The sequence below is a fragment of the Peromyscus eremicus genome, chromosome 2 (assembly GCF_949786415.1).
Source record: "Peromyscus eremicus chromosome 2, PerEre_H2_v1, whole genome shotgun sequence".
NCBI classification, from domain to species: domain Eukaryota; kingdom Metazoa; phylum Chordata; class Mammalia; order Rodentia; family Cricetidae; genus Peromyscus; species Peromyscus eremicus.
This window is the reverse complement of record NC_081417.1, coordinates 148,792,303-148,807,568: the sequence shown is the minus strand read 5'-3', so window position 1 is coordinate 148,807,568 and position 15,266 is coordinate 148,792,303. Positions and strand designations below refer to the sequence as shown.

The following is a 15,266-nucleotide window of genomic DNA, read 5'->3' as shown; positions in this document are numbered from 1 at the left end:
GCTAAAGCCAGCCTTCAGCAGGGTCTCTTTGCCCAGTGGCTTCTGTAAGCCCCTGTCCCCACTACACCTTCCCCAGCCTCGGCAGCAGGGAACACTCTGAATCCCAGCCCACAGGGATCTATCAGCTACACTTCTGTTCTTCCTGGGGCCCAGAAGGTGGCTAGCTGGGGAACATGGAGTCACGAGCCTCCTGAATGCTGGGACTACAGGTGTATCCACCCCTCCAGAAAACCATCTTCCCAATGTCCCTTTAATCCTGTTCACTGAATGCTCACAGCCCCCAACAGGACAGGCAGATGCAGAATGAGGGCTCTTGTGACTTTTAAATTTTCATCGTGTTTTTAATTTGTGTATTTTGTGTGTGCACAAACACGTGTGGGGGGCACTGAGAGACTCGGAGCCTCCATTTCTCAATCTGTGAGGTGGGCCCATCATTGCCATGCTGATAGTACAGGATGCCATGAGAGGCTAGCTGGGGGGCAGGCAATCCCTCAGTGGACTTTAGCTCCGCCTCCAGCCCATGTGGATTCTCAGGTAACTGCCAGCTTTGGGCCTGGAAGGCCTGGTGCTGTTCTGGTTCTGAGGCTGGAAGATTTGGTTCAGATTCGATCCCTACCATTGTACCTGTTTCCTCATCTGGAAATGGCTCAGATGGGGTTAGACACACAATAAGTACTTTATTCTGGCTTGTGAATGGGGTAAATGTGGGCAACAGCTGCTGTGAGGTCCCCATCAGGGTTTCCTTCCTTTCTGAGCTTTATTGATTATTTTCCAAATTTTGGAGACAGGGTGTGTGTGTGTGTGTGTGTGTGTGTGCGCGCGCGCACATTAGTGTTTTGCCATGGGTTTCGGGTCCCCTAGAACTGGAGTTATGGACAGTTGTGAGCTGCCATGTGGGTGCTGGGAATTCCTCTGGAAGAGCAGCCAGTGCTCTTGACCTCTGAGTGGTCTCTCCAGCCCCAGGAGACAGGGTCTTGTGTCAGACTGCTTCATATGAGGATGTCTTAGCTTCTTCGGCTGTTGCTGTGATGAAATATCCCCACAAAAGCAACTTCAGAGAGGAAGGGTTTCGTTTCAGCTCACAGCTCAAGGCACAGTCCTTCGTGGTGGGGTGGTGGGGAAGTCACGTGGTGGGGAAGTCACGGCGGGAGGAGCCCAAAGCAGCTGGTGGCATCGAACCCACAGACAGGAAGTAGGTGAACACATACCGCTGCTGGGTTCTTCTCCACCTTACCCAGACCAGGACTCTAGCCTGGGAATGTGTCACCAGATCTTTGAAATCCGATTCAATCATAATAACCCCCCATGGGCACACTCCAAGGCCAGTCTTCTAGAGGATTCTAAAGTCTTGACATTAACACTGGCCATCACAGTAGCTGAGGATGACCTTGAACTCCTGGCCCTTCTGCACCACCTCCCAATTACTGGAATGACAGGCAAGCGCCATCACGCCTGGTTTATGTTGGGATGTGGATGGAGCCCGGGGCTTTCTCTGTGCTAGGCAAGCACTTGACCCTGTGGGCCAGACCCCTGCCCCTTCTTAGCTTTTATCTCATAAAGGGCCTGGCACATAGTAGGTACTTTGTTTACACTGGCTGCTCAGTCATCTCTCCAGAACTAGAATAGAGTTGGGTATACAGCAGGCGCTCGGCAAATGTTCTGGAGTGAGGAGTGAATGGACAAAGTTGAGTGAACAGCCATTAGGCAGCCCTCCCCACAACCTCTCCCAGGACTGGAGTGGGGGAGGGGAACTTTGTGGGTTCCATCTCATCCTTCCTGCCTAATCCCAGGAGATTAACTCAGGGGTAAGGCTAGGTCACCGGCTGCTGACCCCAGGCTTCAGAGCCAGCAGGTTTGTGTGACAACCACATCTAAGGGCTCTCTTCACTCCAAGATGGCGCTCCTGTCACCCACCTTGGACACGGTGGTCACGGCGGTTGGCAGCCTCCTCCTGTTCATGCTGGCCCTGGGCCTGCTGTGCTTCTTCACCTGTCGCCTGGCCAGGCCACTCAGGTAGGGGACCCTAACTCCTGCCCCTGCCAAGTGCTCTGTCCCAAGTGACTGTTCGTATGAAAAAAAAAAAAAGATAGACACTCGTCTCTCCTCTCCCTGGTGGGGAAACTGAGGCCAGAAGAGGACGAAGCCCCGGAGAAGGCGATGGCAGAGTCAGCCTGCGTGTGTATGTGGCTATCAGCTGATTGGAGGGGCCTTAGCTCAGTTTTGTGAACTGTGATGTGAGGGCAGAAATACTGCGGCTGGGGGCCATGCGAGCTCACAGGTGGACACGACAGTACCTGGTAATGGACGTCTTTAGTCTTTCAGATTGTCCTGGCTCTATTGATACCAGCTGGAGCCTGGCGTTCTGCCGAACTCTGGAGCCGCTGCCTCAGAATGCCATTGTCAGGGCCCAGGCGCAGCCAGCTCAGCCTTCCTTCTGGCCTGCCAAGTAGCTGCTTCCTCACCCAAAGAGCCATTGCGCTCTTGTCCTAAAGAATCCGATCACGTAGCTGGAAGCCTGGCAGAGAGACCAGGCTAGGCAGTAGGAGGGAACTGTGGACCAGCGTCCACTCCAACAATGGGTGGTGGGCAGCCGGGACTCCCCCAGACCGGGCCCAGCAAAGTCCGTGACGCACCCTGAGCTGCCTGGGGTGAGGGAGGGGAGGAGTGTGAGCCGAGGTGGGGGGCTGAAGGATTTTCTAGGTCTCCAGGTGCTCAGTGCCACACGGTCATCTTAATGCAGGGCCCTGGGGCCAGAGTTCTGTGTCCCAGGCTGACCGTGGGCCTCAGGCTCAGTGTGCAAAGACCTTCACTGTTTGGGCCTGCAGTCTCCAGAGCTTCCCCCTGGAGGGAAGGGACTCGGGACCCTCAGGCTAACCATGCGGGCTGCCGGAGCCCTTTTAGCGGGCCCCCTCCGTTCTTTAGACACTGGATGCGGAGGGAGTGGAATGCGTTCTGTTTCTCAGGCCACAAGTACATCACAGCCGTAGATGTGGCGTCATGTTACCGACACATTTTCCTTGTTATGGACAAGAGCTCGCTGGGTCAAAAGCCAGTGTTAACAGGGAATTTGCCATGGTTCTCCATAATGGTTTCTTTAAAGTTTTGGCATAAGGCTTTCATCATTTTACCAAGTTAAAGACATTTTTGGGGGGCCCACTTAGAGTGGAGTTCAGGGGTCAGAGCAGTTTGCCTCGCACGTGGGAGGCCTGGGATTCTATCTAGAAGCAAGGGAGGGAGAAAGGGAGGAAAAAGAAGGAGGGAAGAAGAAGAAAATCCCACAGTTCTTTTCAGCCTGGCTTTCTGAGGCTCCTGTCACATTATTTCGATGCCTTGTCCCTCTCACAGACATCAAGTCTCATCAAGATTGTGACAGCGCGAGACGCCCTTGATCCCCAAATTTATGCCTCTAGCCAAGAGCTGCCAGGCTTATCTCCAACTGTCTGTTCTTCCCAATGACACCTCAAACCCATCTCGTCAAATTCAAGTCCCTGAATTGTCCCCCGAAATCCACTCCGCCCCACACTTCCAAATGCCACCTCAATGCTGAAGGATGAGTTCTTTCACCCGAAGATCAGAAACAAGGACAAAATGTTTATTTTCACCCTTCCTGCTCTTCCTCACACTAGACCCGTACAAAAAGCAAGGGGACAGAGTGGGAAAAGTCACGTGACTAGGAAGGAGAAAGCAAAACTTTTTTTACTTATAAAATTATTACATTTTATTTACTTTGTGTGTGAGAGAGAGTGTGTACGTGTGTGTGTGTGTGTGTGTGTGTGTGTGTGTGTGTGTGTGTGTGCACGGAGTTCAGAGGAAGCTTCCATCCTATGGGTCCCCGGGATCGAACTTAGGTAGTCAGGCTTTCCAACAGAACCATCTTGCTGGCCCTTAAGCTCTTGGTAAATTACATGCTTGCCACATAGAAAATGCCAAGGAATCCCCACATGTACTCACAAAAGCTTAGAACTTAAGTGAGTTCAGCATATAAGGTCAAAATGTAAAACAACAAGGTATTTCTTTATAGTAGCACTAAAGAAACAAATATGCAATACAGCAACTCCCCCATGAGAGAAATGCGTAGATATAAATGTAACAAAGCCTGTCTAAATTCTATATGCTGATCAATCAAGTACCAGAGGGATGGAGAGAGGTACTGTGTTCATGACGAAAAAAATCTATACGGCACTCTCCCCACACTGATCAATGGCTTTCTTTATATGTATTAAAATTTTATTTTTATGTGTATGAGTGCTTCGTCTGCATGTATGTCTGTGTGTCACGTGTGTGTCTGGTGCCCTCGGAGTTCAGAAGAGGGCATCAGAGTCCCTGAAACTGGAGTTACAGATGGTTGTAAGCCACCCTGTGAGTGCCGGGAATCAAACTCTTTCCAAGAGCTGCCAGTGCTCTCAACCAGAGAGCCGTGTCTCCAGCACCTATATGAATTTAAACTTATTTATATGGGTTGTGTGTGAGAGACAGCGTGTGTGCTCATGTGCCATGGTGCATGCGTGAAACCAGAGGACAACTTGCAGGAGTCAGCTTACTCCTTCCACCGTGTGGGTTCCGGGACTTGAACTCAGGTCATCAGGCTTGGCAGCAAGCGCCTTTATCTGTTGAGCCGCCTCACCGGCTGAATCGATTTGTTTCGTACAGTGCTGGAAAGTGGTGATAGAGGACAAATTGGGACTGCCGGGTTTAGCCATGGGGATTGCTTGATGACAGACAGCACAGGCTTGGGTGACAAGGCAGGTCTCCACCCTAATCATGGCAGCGTGGAAGGAGTCTATTCTTGGGTCAGACCTCAGCCTTTGCTTTACACTTGAGGAAATGGAGGGGTTGGGGTTGCCGTAGTAATCTTGCTGCTATTTCTGGATTCAGAAGCCCTATGGTCAATGTTCAGCTCCCCATGGGCTTGTTTGTAAGCACAGGCTAACCATGTCTCCTCTCAAAGTCTTGGTCTGGTCATCTGTCATGGGAGACAAGTAAAGTTACCTCTTTGCTCACTGCAGAAGTTGGTCATGGGAACCCGATTGGAAATCCCATACCGGGCCGCCATCTCACATTGACTGTGTTCCCAAAGGACGGCTCCAGCCTTAGAGATTGTAACACACTTGTAGAGAAGTCCCCATGCCATAAAGTAAGAGACCGCTCGATTTTCAAACCAAGCCCAAGGGCAGGCCTGCACCTCATCAGTAAGCAGACAGCACCTGAACCTCAGAAGTTCCCATGGGTCCCCTTCCGGCTCCACACCTACGCCCTTGTACTGTCTTTTTTTTTTTTTTTTTTTGGTTTTTCGAGACAGGGTTTCTCTGTGTAGCTTTGCACCTTTCCTGGGACTCACTTGGTAGCCCAGGCTGGCCTCGAACTCACAGAGATCCGCCTGGCTCTGCCTCCCGAGTGCTGGGATTAAAGGCGTGCGCCATCACCGCCCGGCGCCCTTGTACTGTCTTATGCCACCCTATCTAGCGGAATAAGTACCCAAAACAAAGGGGTGCTGTAGCCTGTGTGGTTCTGCTATTGATGCTGGTGTGTGCTTAGGTTCTGGCTTTCCTGGCTCGGCCTCACATGGTTAGGGGCATGTGTGTTGCTGGATGGCACTGTCAACCATGAGTTTTCAACTCCTCTGTGTGGTGGGCTGGACACACGTAACAAGGCTGGCATAAAATAAAAGGGGTCCCATGGCAGCTGTATGGTGCTCAGCTGTGTTGGGTGATGCCAGGTGCCCAAAGTTGCATCCATTGACACTCTTCCGGTAGTGAGTGGCCACCCCAGTCCTTCCTAGGAGCACAGATAATCGAGGTAAAGCCTTAGGGCAGCAGCTCTCAACCTGTGGATTGCAACCCCTTTGGAATCACTCTTGAAAATTCTTAAGGACCAGCCTTAATAATCTCCTTCCCAGGGGCCCAGAAGAGAAGCTGCAAATGGCGTGAATTATTTTCGGGAAAAGAATCTATGTACACCAAGCTCTTTGTCCATCTACTTTATTCCTCTGGGATAAAATTCTGTCTACACAGCTTCAGTTCTGCTCTCATGCCGAGCTCCTTTCTTGCCTGACTTCTCTCTACATTTATCTGCTGTCCCCTCTAAGTTCTATCTTAATTCTCTCATCTTAGTTCTGCCCCATCTAGGTTCTCATCCATCTAGTTCTTTCCCATCTCAGCTCCTCTCCCATCTCCTTCTTTCTCATCTTGTTCTTCCCCATCTGGCTCTTCCTCATCTTCCATCTCGTTCCTCTAGTCCTCTCTTCTAGTCCTTCAACCTAGTTCTTCCCATCTCAGCTCATTCCCCTCCAGTTCTTACCCATCTGGTTCTTCCATTCTCTTTTCTCTTCTCTGTCTAGTCCTTCCAAGTCTCTGAGGCTTACAGTTATATACCCATGCAATAGCAATGCTCTGATTAAAGCAAGGTCACCAGACTTGAATTCCCCCAGGGTCACATGGAGGGGCAATAAGATCCACATAAAAGAGCAGTAATTGGCAGCCACCATGTGCAACCCAAAGGGAAGTGACTAATGGGGAATAGAATCAACTGAGGGCTAAATTCTGTTAATAGCTGAGCAAGGGGATTTTATGTGCTCAACTATTCTCTTAGAAGTGGTTAGTTAAAGTGTTAGTGGAGTCTCCAGGTGGTGGTGGTGGTGGTGGTGGCGGCGGCGGCGGCGGCGGCGGCGGCGGCGGCGGCGGCGGCGGCGGCGCACGCCTTTAATCCCAGCACTCGGGAGGCAAAGCCAGGCGGATCTCTGTGAGTTCGAGGCCAGCCTGGTCTACAAAGTGAGTTCCAGGAAAGGCGCAAAACTACACCGAGAAACCCTGTCTCGAAAAACAAACAAACAAAAAAAAAGTGTTAGGAGTCTACCAGTGATGAGTGAAAATAAAACTGCCTTATTTTCCCTTGGCCCCTTATCTGCCCAAGCTGTCTTGGTTACTGCTTTCTGGCAGGGTGGGGGAGTGTACTCGGTGGCTGGGCAGCCTGAGTCAGCTTGATGGACCTGTAAGTAGAAACCTTTTAGTTCTGAGTTAATAGTTAAAGGGAGATCTAAAACTAGAAATAAGACTTTGGAAAAGAGAAAGCTAAGCTTAATTAGCACATCTGCCAGGCCTTCTCAAACAGGTAGTCTGGGTGCTTAAGTCTGTTCTTAGAGATACTGTCCATCCGGGGATGGTCCTGGCCGGATGCTGCTAATGATGATGACAGAAAGGCCTGAAATTAGGGATCCTGGCTGCGTTACTGCAGAGAAAGTTATCTAAATATTCCTTAGAGGGGAAATTGTGCCCAATGAATGATGGCAAAGCTACAATAGCACATGAGAAATTCATAGTAGGAAATGGCTAATAATCAAAAGTCAGTATCACCAAGACTCCTTGAGTCTCAGCTTGACCTGGAAGGCCCTTGGCTTCTTCTAGGTATTAACTTGCCATAATCAGCTGAAATCCTACTTCATATATTGCGGCTTGCAATAGATAGTATATCAGATATTTACATTATGATTCATAACAGTAGCCGGATTACAGTTATGAAGTAGCAATGAAATAATTTTATGGGGTTGGGGGTCACCACAACATGAACTGTATTAAGGGTCGCAGTATTAGGAGGGTTGAGAACCACTGGAGGCTGCCAGTGTAGTGGCTGGGATGGACCAGGAAAGAATTATTTTGAAAACAGAGATATGCATGCTAACAGTTGAGGCTTCGTGAAGTTGGGGGAAATGTGTTGGACTTCATCCTGAAAGAGGTGACTTCAGATTTAAACAGCTGTGAATAATATTATAACGCATTAATATTTTTTATGTCTACATAATGGCCTTTCTCTTTTTTTTTCTTTTTTTGGTTTTTTGAGACAGGGTTTCTCTGTGTAGCTTTGCGCCTTTCCTGGAACTCGCTTTGGAGACCAGGCTGGCCTCGAACTCACAGAAATCCACCTGGCTCTGCCTCCCGAGTGCTGGGATTAAAGGCGTGCGCCACCACTGCCCAGCTATAATGGCCTTTCTAATTTTAGGATTTACTATTAAATTATTTGGCACCTATTTTTTATGTTTATTTATTTATTATGTATATAGTGTTCTGTCTGCACATCAGAAGAGGGCACCAGATCCTATTATAGATGATTGTGAGTCACCATGCGGTTGCTGGGAATCAAACTTAGGACCTCTGCAAGAGCAGTCAGTGCTCTTAGCCTCTGAGCCAACTCTCCATTCCTTTATTTGGCATTTAAAGTAGAATTAAAACAATTATTTTTAAATTTAGCGATCACCTGAATTGACCTCAGAGATAAGTGCAGTTGGACACTAGATAGAGGGTGTTTCCTCCAGATCTCTACCTTCTTCTACCCGCCCTTCCTACACCAGAGCCTTCTTCTGGTAGATTGGTGGCTTACCTGTCCCAACACCTTTCTCACCAAAGAATTTTGGTCATTTCCGTTTCCCACCACAGATAAGATAATCACATCTGAGCTTGGGCTGATATGGTAACATTATTTCCCAACAAAGCTCTTGGTATTTAAAATCGCACTGTAGCATCCTTAACCAGACAGACATTCTGTAGCTAGCTGCCTGTGATCACAACAACGTGACCACGGTTAAAAAAAACGTGCTTAAGCCATTTGTACACACTCATTTTAGGCAGCTTGGAAAAAAAAAATTAAGAGGAAATAATTCCTAGTCTTGCCACCAGAGCAAACTACCAATTAATGTTTGCTGTCTTTCTTCTAGTCCTTTAAAAAATATTTTTAGCTGGGTGTGATAGCACCCACCTTTAATCCCAGGCAGAGGCAGGCTGATTTCTGTGAGTTCAAGGCCAGCCTTGTCTACCAAGCAAGTTGCAGGACAGCCAAGACCGTTACACAAAGAAACCCTATTGAAAAACAAAAACAAAACAACAACAAGGAAGGAAGGAAGGAAGGAAGGAAGGAAGGAAGGAAGGAAAGAAAAGAAAAAATATTTTAAAAAGTTTTAGGTGAGCTGAGGGTGTCGCTCAGCTGTAGGAAGCCTGAAGCCCAGAGTTTGGTCCCCAGCACGGGGGTGGGGGAGTGGGGGGTGGGGTGGAGGTGGAGAGCAGATGTATTCTTCAAATGTATTGTTGTTGTGTGTGTGAGTTCAGGAGTGCCATGATGCATGTGGGAGGTCAGAGGACAATGTGGGACTCAGAGTCTGTTCCCTCCTTCCACCCTGTGGGTTCCGTTCAGGGACTGCACCACAGAGTCAGGCTTGAGGCCAGTGTCTTTACCTTCTGAGCCACCTCCCAAATACCAGGGGACCTTTCAAAGTTGTTTGTCTTCTTCCACTGTAGCTTCCGGACATCAAACTCATGTCCCCGGCCTTGTTTGGCTTTACCTGCTGAGCCAGCTCCCCAGCTCCAAGGCAGACTATCTCAACAGATACCCAGCGCAGAAGGTGTGCCCGGGGCCAAGGAGCCTGTGGGAAGCTGCTTAGTATATTAGTCATGGGGAAATGCAAGCTCAGACCAAAGAACCTGAATTCTAACTGAGCGGCAAACAATTGTCCAGCTTGCACGAGGCGCTGAGTTTGATCCCCAGCATTGACCCAAAAAAGGAAAAAGGAAATAATTGGGGGAAATGCAGAGAAGATCATAAAAAAAAATCAAAGTCAGCTGCTGAGGCATGCCCATGTAATCCCAGCACTTGATAGGCTTAGGCAGGAGGATCAGGAGTTCAAGGTCATCCTCAGTCAGTCTGAGCTACATAGATACTTCTGCTTTTATACCTCTTACCAAAAATGGATACTTCCTTGAGAATGTGGCAAATATTTGTGTCCTAGGGACAAATACCCTTGGGAGGAAACTGTTCTCTTCCTGCTGTGTGAGACACATAAAGGCCGTGGACTCAGGTGTAGGCTTTACTTCTTGAGGTGTGGTCCACGAGCCTGAGAGCTTCCAGAATAACAGACTCTGGGCTGGGCCTAAGACTGCCTTGACTGGCAACCCCAACACTGGCCTCTATCAAAAGTATGGCATGAAAAGCCTGCCCTTGGGGCAGGCTAGCAGCCAGGAAGTGGGATGGTATTTATTTGCAATACAGATGCATTTATGCTTGCCCAACTATCCTTTTGATTCTGTTCCCAGAGCGGTAGCCCAGTGCCGGGCTTTTGGTGTTCAACGAGTTCTTGCTGAGTGAATCAAGGAACAAAGGCCAGGATGAAGAAAAGGCTCCATGGTTGCACCCACTTACCTTTTTTCTTCTTTTCTAACTTCTAGAATCGGAACGTCAATTAACGGCTGACACCGCCAGGCCACCTCTTCCCACCTACCCGTCTGGGCTCCAGAGAGGAACAGGTCTCGGGGTACATCATGATCTCACCATTCTTAGTACTGGCCATCGGCACCTGCCTTACCAACTCTTTTGTGCCAGGTAGGACTGCGGGACTCAGGTGGAAGGAGCCAGGTAGGCAGGGCGGGATGAGACTGTGGTCGGAGTTTGAGGTCATAGACTCATCCCAAGTATTGAGGAGATGGGAGCCAGGCGCTCAAAGCAAGACCCCTCAGCTTGCTTTTGAACTCCCTTCAGTGGGAAGGTGTGTGTGTGTGTGTGTGTGTGTGTGTGCGCGCGCGCACGCGAGCAGAGACCAGAAAAGTGCACCAGATCCCCTGGATCTGAAGTTAAAGGCAGTTGTAAACCACCCCACACAGATGCTGGGAACCCAGCTCTGGTCCTCTGAACATGCAGTGTATCTTCCTAACTGCTGGTCCTTGTTTCTATGGAAATTTCTTTGTTTTACCCATGGAAGCATTTCTATGATGTGGTATTGTGTTTAGCCCTTTCCACACCGCAGGTGATCCACTAATTCTAGATAAGTTCTTTTTTTTTTTTTTTTTTTTTGTTTTGTTTTTTTTGGTTTTTCGAGACAGGGTTTCTCTGTGTAGCTTTATGCCTTTCCTGGATCTCGCTCTATAGACCAGGCTGGCCTCAAACTCACAGAGATCCGCCTGGCTCTGCCTCCCAGGTGCTGGGATTAAAGGCGTGCGCCACCACCGCCCGGCTCTAGATGAGTTCTTGTACCAATGTTTTGTGCTCTCAATTCAAATCTCTGGCTGTCTCTCCCATCCCATCTCTTGCTCCACCTGAGTCACATCAGCTTCAGCTGACCCTGTGTCTGCCCTGGCACCCCCAGAGTTCTACAGTCACCCCTGTCCACTCCTCTGATCTTTGATCTTCCCTTGAAGTCCTTCCGGGGATTTCCACCACTCTCCTTTCCATTCTTGAGTTTAAGGACTGGGTTTAGTTGATTCTCTTTCTCGGTATTTCTTTTTTCTTCTCCATGAATATCTGTGTTCCGTGTGCATGCAGTGACCATGGAGGCCAGGAGAGGGCCTTGGATTCCCTGGGACTGGAGTTACAGACAATTGTGAGCCACCTTGTGGGTGCTGGAAATCAAACTGAGGCCCTCTAGAAGAGCAGCCAGTGCCGCTAACCACTGAGCCACCTCTCCAGCTCTTCACCTTATTTCTGAGATGAGGTCTCTGACTGAACCTGGAGCTCACCTTTTTAACTAAACTGGCTGGCCAGCAAGCCCTGGAATCCATCTGCCTTGGTTCCCCAACACTGGGATTACAGATGTGTGTTGGGGATCTGAACTCGGGTCCTCCTGCTTTCAGAGCAAGAACTTTAGCCCTGAGCTCATCTTTACTGGCATTTCTGCAGCTAGAGTCAGCAAGGAGAGCCCTCCTTGGCTCCATCCATCATGTGGCTGAAAGTCCTGCCTTGCTCTCTGTGAGCCTCAGTTTCTCCATCTGTCTGGTGGAGATAATGCCGCTCCTCTTTGGAGCCATTAAGGGTTTGCATGGACTGACTTGGTATCCAACAAAAAGTGAGTTCGCAGAGAATGCTGGTTTCTTCTCTTAGGAACTCCCTTGTTTCAGCAGCGGAGATGGGGCTGCAGAGTGTTTGCTCCAACAGTGGTGGGGCTCCCAGACCAACATGTTCTCTGGGGGCCAGTGAGGCCCATCCATGAGCACCCTTGGGAATCCAGGTTCCCCTGGTCAGGGTCCCTGCTTCTCAGCACACACAAGCCACCTGGATGTGAGAGATGAGCCAGAGATAGAAAAGGAAGAGATAAGCAAAACCAACCAAACAAAAAAACCCGGATGGGTCTGGGGAGATGGCTCAGTGGTTAAGAACACCGGCTGCTCTTCCAGAGGACCCAGGTTTGACTCCCAGCATCTACATGGCAGCTCATAACCATCTATAAATCCAGTCCCAGGAGACCCAATAGCCCCTCTGGACTCTGTGAACACCAGGCACCTATGTGGTACCCAGACATACATACATGCAGGAAAAGTACCCATATACATTTTTTAAAGCAACAGGTGGAAAAGATCTGCTAATATTCAACAATTTAATTTTCATTTCTCTTTCTAACCATTTAAAATAAATTTTAGTTACAGTTTATTTATTTGTGTGTGTGTGTGTGTGTGTGCATGTGCGTGCATGCACACGCCTTCATATGGGGAGATCAGAGGACAACCTGTATGAGTCAGTTCCCTGCTTCTACTTTATGGGTCCCAGACATAAAACTCAGATCAGCTGGCCTGGCAGCAGGTGTCTTTGCCCACTGAGCCTTCTCGCCAGCCCTGTTATAGCCATTCTCTAAGGAGAATGTCGTGTTGTTACACTGTCTGCTTTTATAATTAATTATAACTAACAGTAAAGAGCATAAATCTTAGCTGTCCAGAATGATGGGTTTTCATATATATATATATATATATATATATATATATATATATATATATATATATATATATATATATATATATATATATATATGTTTGTGGAGGCACTGTCCAAATTAGGGGGACATTCCCAGGCATAAGACGGAGACTAGCTTCTCAGTGCCCCTCCCAACAACTCCTTTCTGGTGCCAAGCATCATTCTGTATGTTCTGGACCCCATATAAGTGGATTCATGCAGTGGGTACTAATTAGTACCTTAGGACATAATGTCACATCCTGGGCATCGGTCCCTGCCATTTGTCCCCTGAAACAAAGGTCTCCTGGTATTCAGTCATCCAAACTGTTATTGCTTAATACTGCCAGATCTTTGGCAAGGAGGTTGGTTTGGTATTGACTCAGCCCTTCCTAGAAGCAAGCCCTGGAGTCCTCTTTGGATTCCCAATCTAGCGGAGACCAGTTAGAATGGTGGCAGGACCAGTATTGAGAAAGATCACGGACATGGGGCAGACTGGCGTCTGTCAGGCCCAGTGTCTGCCTGACTGCTGGGGGTAATGGGCATGTGGTCAGAAAGGGCTGAAGTTCTTCAACCCCCAAGTGACACTCAGTGGCTGCAGAGACTCTGTGACCAAGGACGTTCTGGTGTGTGTGAGGAAGAGACTGGAATCATCCAGGTTTGCAGAACTAGTGATCTAAACCATTGTCCTAGGGGCTGGGGAGATGAGGGCTCAGCTGATAAGGATCTAAGTTTGGTCCCCAGCTGCCATGTGAAAAGCTAGATGTGGGGGCATATGCTTATAATCCAGGACTGGGGGAGTGGGGACTGGAGGGTTCCTGGGGCTTGCTGTCCAGCACAGCCAAATCAGCTCCAGGGCCCAGTGAGAGACCCTATCTCAAAAAAACAAGGGGGGGGGGCGCTATCTGTTATATATAATCTTATGCCCTCCATCACTAGCTCCCCATTCCATTCACCCTGGTCAAAAACTAGAGCAAAGAACTTACCCAATGGCCAGAGCTGGACAGCAAGACCCAGGCCTCCAGATTCCACTGGGGGTCTCCACTGTGAGGTGTGAAACTGGGGGTCCCAGCAGACACTTCTAAAACAGAAGGGCTTAGGGACGAAGACAGTGTTTGGGGTGCAGGACATATGAGAGGAAATCATGGAGAAGGCTGGAGGCTGGGAGGCCCAAGGCGTGAGGTAGAGTGTAGTCCCCCCATCCCTGGGTTGTCCGTAGTGGCCATTGCTTGGTGAGCTGAATGTCCTCAGGTCTTCCCCAGCAGCTCATTTTTGCTCTCTTCCCTTCCTGCTGAGAGGAAGTGATGCCCCTCCTACGAGGTCACTGAGAAGGGACAGAAGATGTGTGTATTCCGAGCTCTTGGCACACAGGCTGAGATCCACACAGGTACCAGGACAGAGTAGCTTCACGTTGTCCTGAGAGGCAAGTGTGGGCCTGATCAGGCTGGACCATGTGACCGTAGCTCCAGCCCACAGACGTACACTGTGATCCTGAACTGGACCCTTCACCTCTGCTGGCCTCTGCCTCACCCTGGCCAAAGTGGGAGGTCTCTGGAGGAGGCATCTATACAGGGCCTTCAACCTTGGACTTCTAGTTCTGTGGCTGGGGCCAGTGGGGCCAGGGAAAGCCAGAAAAGAAGCCTTGTAGACAGTGGAGACCCTTCACCACTTCCAGAGATGGGACCCTAGGGGTCTCCTAGGAATACAGGATTGGAAAAGGGTGAAAGAGCATCTTCAGACCCTCTGTGAAGCAGGTCTGTCAATTCCACATTTAATGCAATCCTCAAACAGACCCCGAGTAGCCAGGCGATGGTGGCACACACCTTTAATCCGAGCATGAGGGAGGCAGAGGCAGGTGGATCTCTGTGAGTTAGAGGACAGCCTGGACTACACAGAGAAACCCTGTTTCAACAACAACAACAACAAAAAAAAAAAAAAAAAGAAAGAAAGAAAGGAAGAAAGAAAGGAAGAAAGAAAAGGCCTGAACAAAGGTACAGAATACCCATTTGACAGGTGGAGAAACGGAGGCTCAGGGAAGTGATTTGCCCAGACTACCACAGCTATGGGTTGGTTACTACAGGAGATAGAAACGGAGAGGGGAGAAGAAAGAGGAGACACTCTAGCTCTTATTAACTCTGACTAAGGTGCTGGCCCAGGGAGAGAGTGGGAGTTGGAGAGTGAGGTGTGTGTGTGTGGGGGCGGGGGGTGGGTAGAGCCTCAGCCAGTCCCTCCCCAGCTACCCCAACAGGAGTGCTTTGTCTGTACAAGTGACACATTCTACCCAGGGCGACGCTTGCTTTCCAGCTCCGCTCTCAGGGTTCTCGCAGGATGCCCCAATCCCGCTGAACCCGCTGTAATGAACAAGCCAGGTAGAGTTTATCATTGATGGCTGATTACCTCTAGGAACCTGGGCAGCGGTTTGTTCCTGTAAAGAGGTTAAAGATTACCCCGCTGGCTGCTGGCTGTGGCTGCACCTCCTCCCTGCTGGGTGAAGGGCAAGTGTGGGTTTCGCAGGGAAATCTAACTCTGCCAAACTTGTTCGTGCTAGGTGTCTTTGGGAGAGTCACTTGGTGTCT

At 49.3% G+C, this 15,266-nt stretch overlaps 1 protein-coding gene across 2 annotated transcripts in view; it reads left to right on the top strand.

Moving 5' to 3' along the window:
• The window catches only part of Alpl (alkaline phosphatase, biomineralization associated), a 56,858-nt gene that overhangs the window by 26,461 nt on the left and 15,131 nt on the right, over positions 1-15,266 (top strand). For both annotated transcript variants that reach the window (XM_059256213.1, XM_059256214.1), the window contains exon 2: positions 10,206-10,359. In XM_059256213.1, coding sequence (XP_059112196.1) covers positions 10,299-10,359 — 61 coding nt within the window. In that variant the 5' untranslated portion in view covers positions 10,206-10,298. The remainder of the gene's footprint in view (positions 1-10,205; positions 10,360-15,266) is intronic.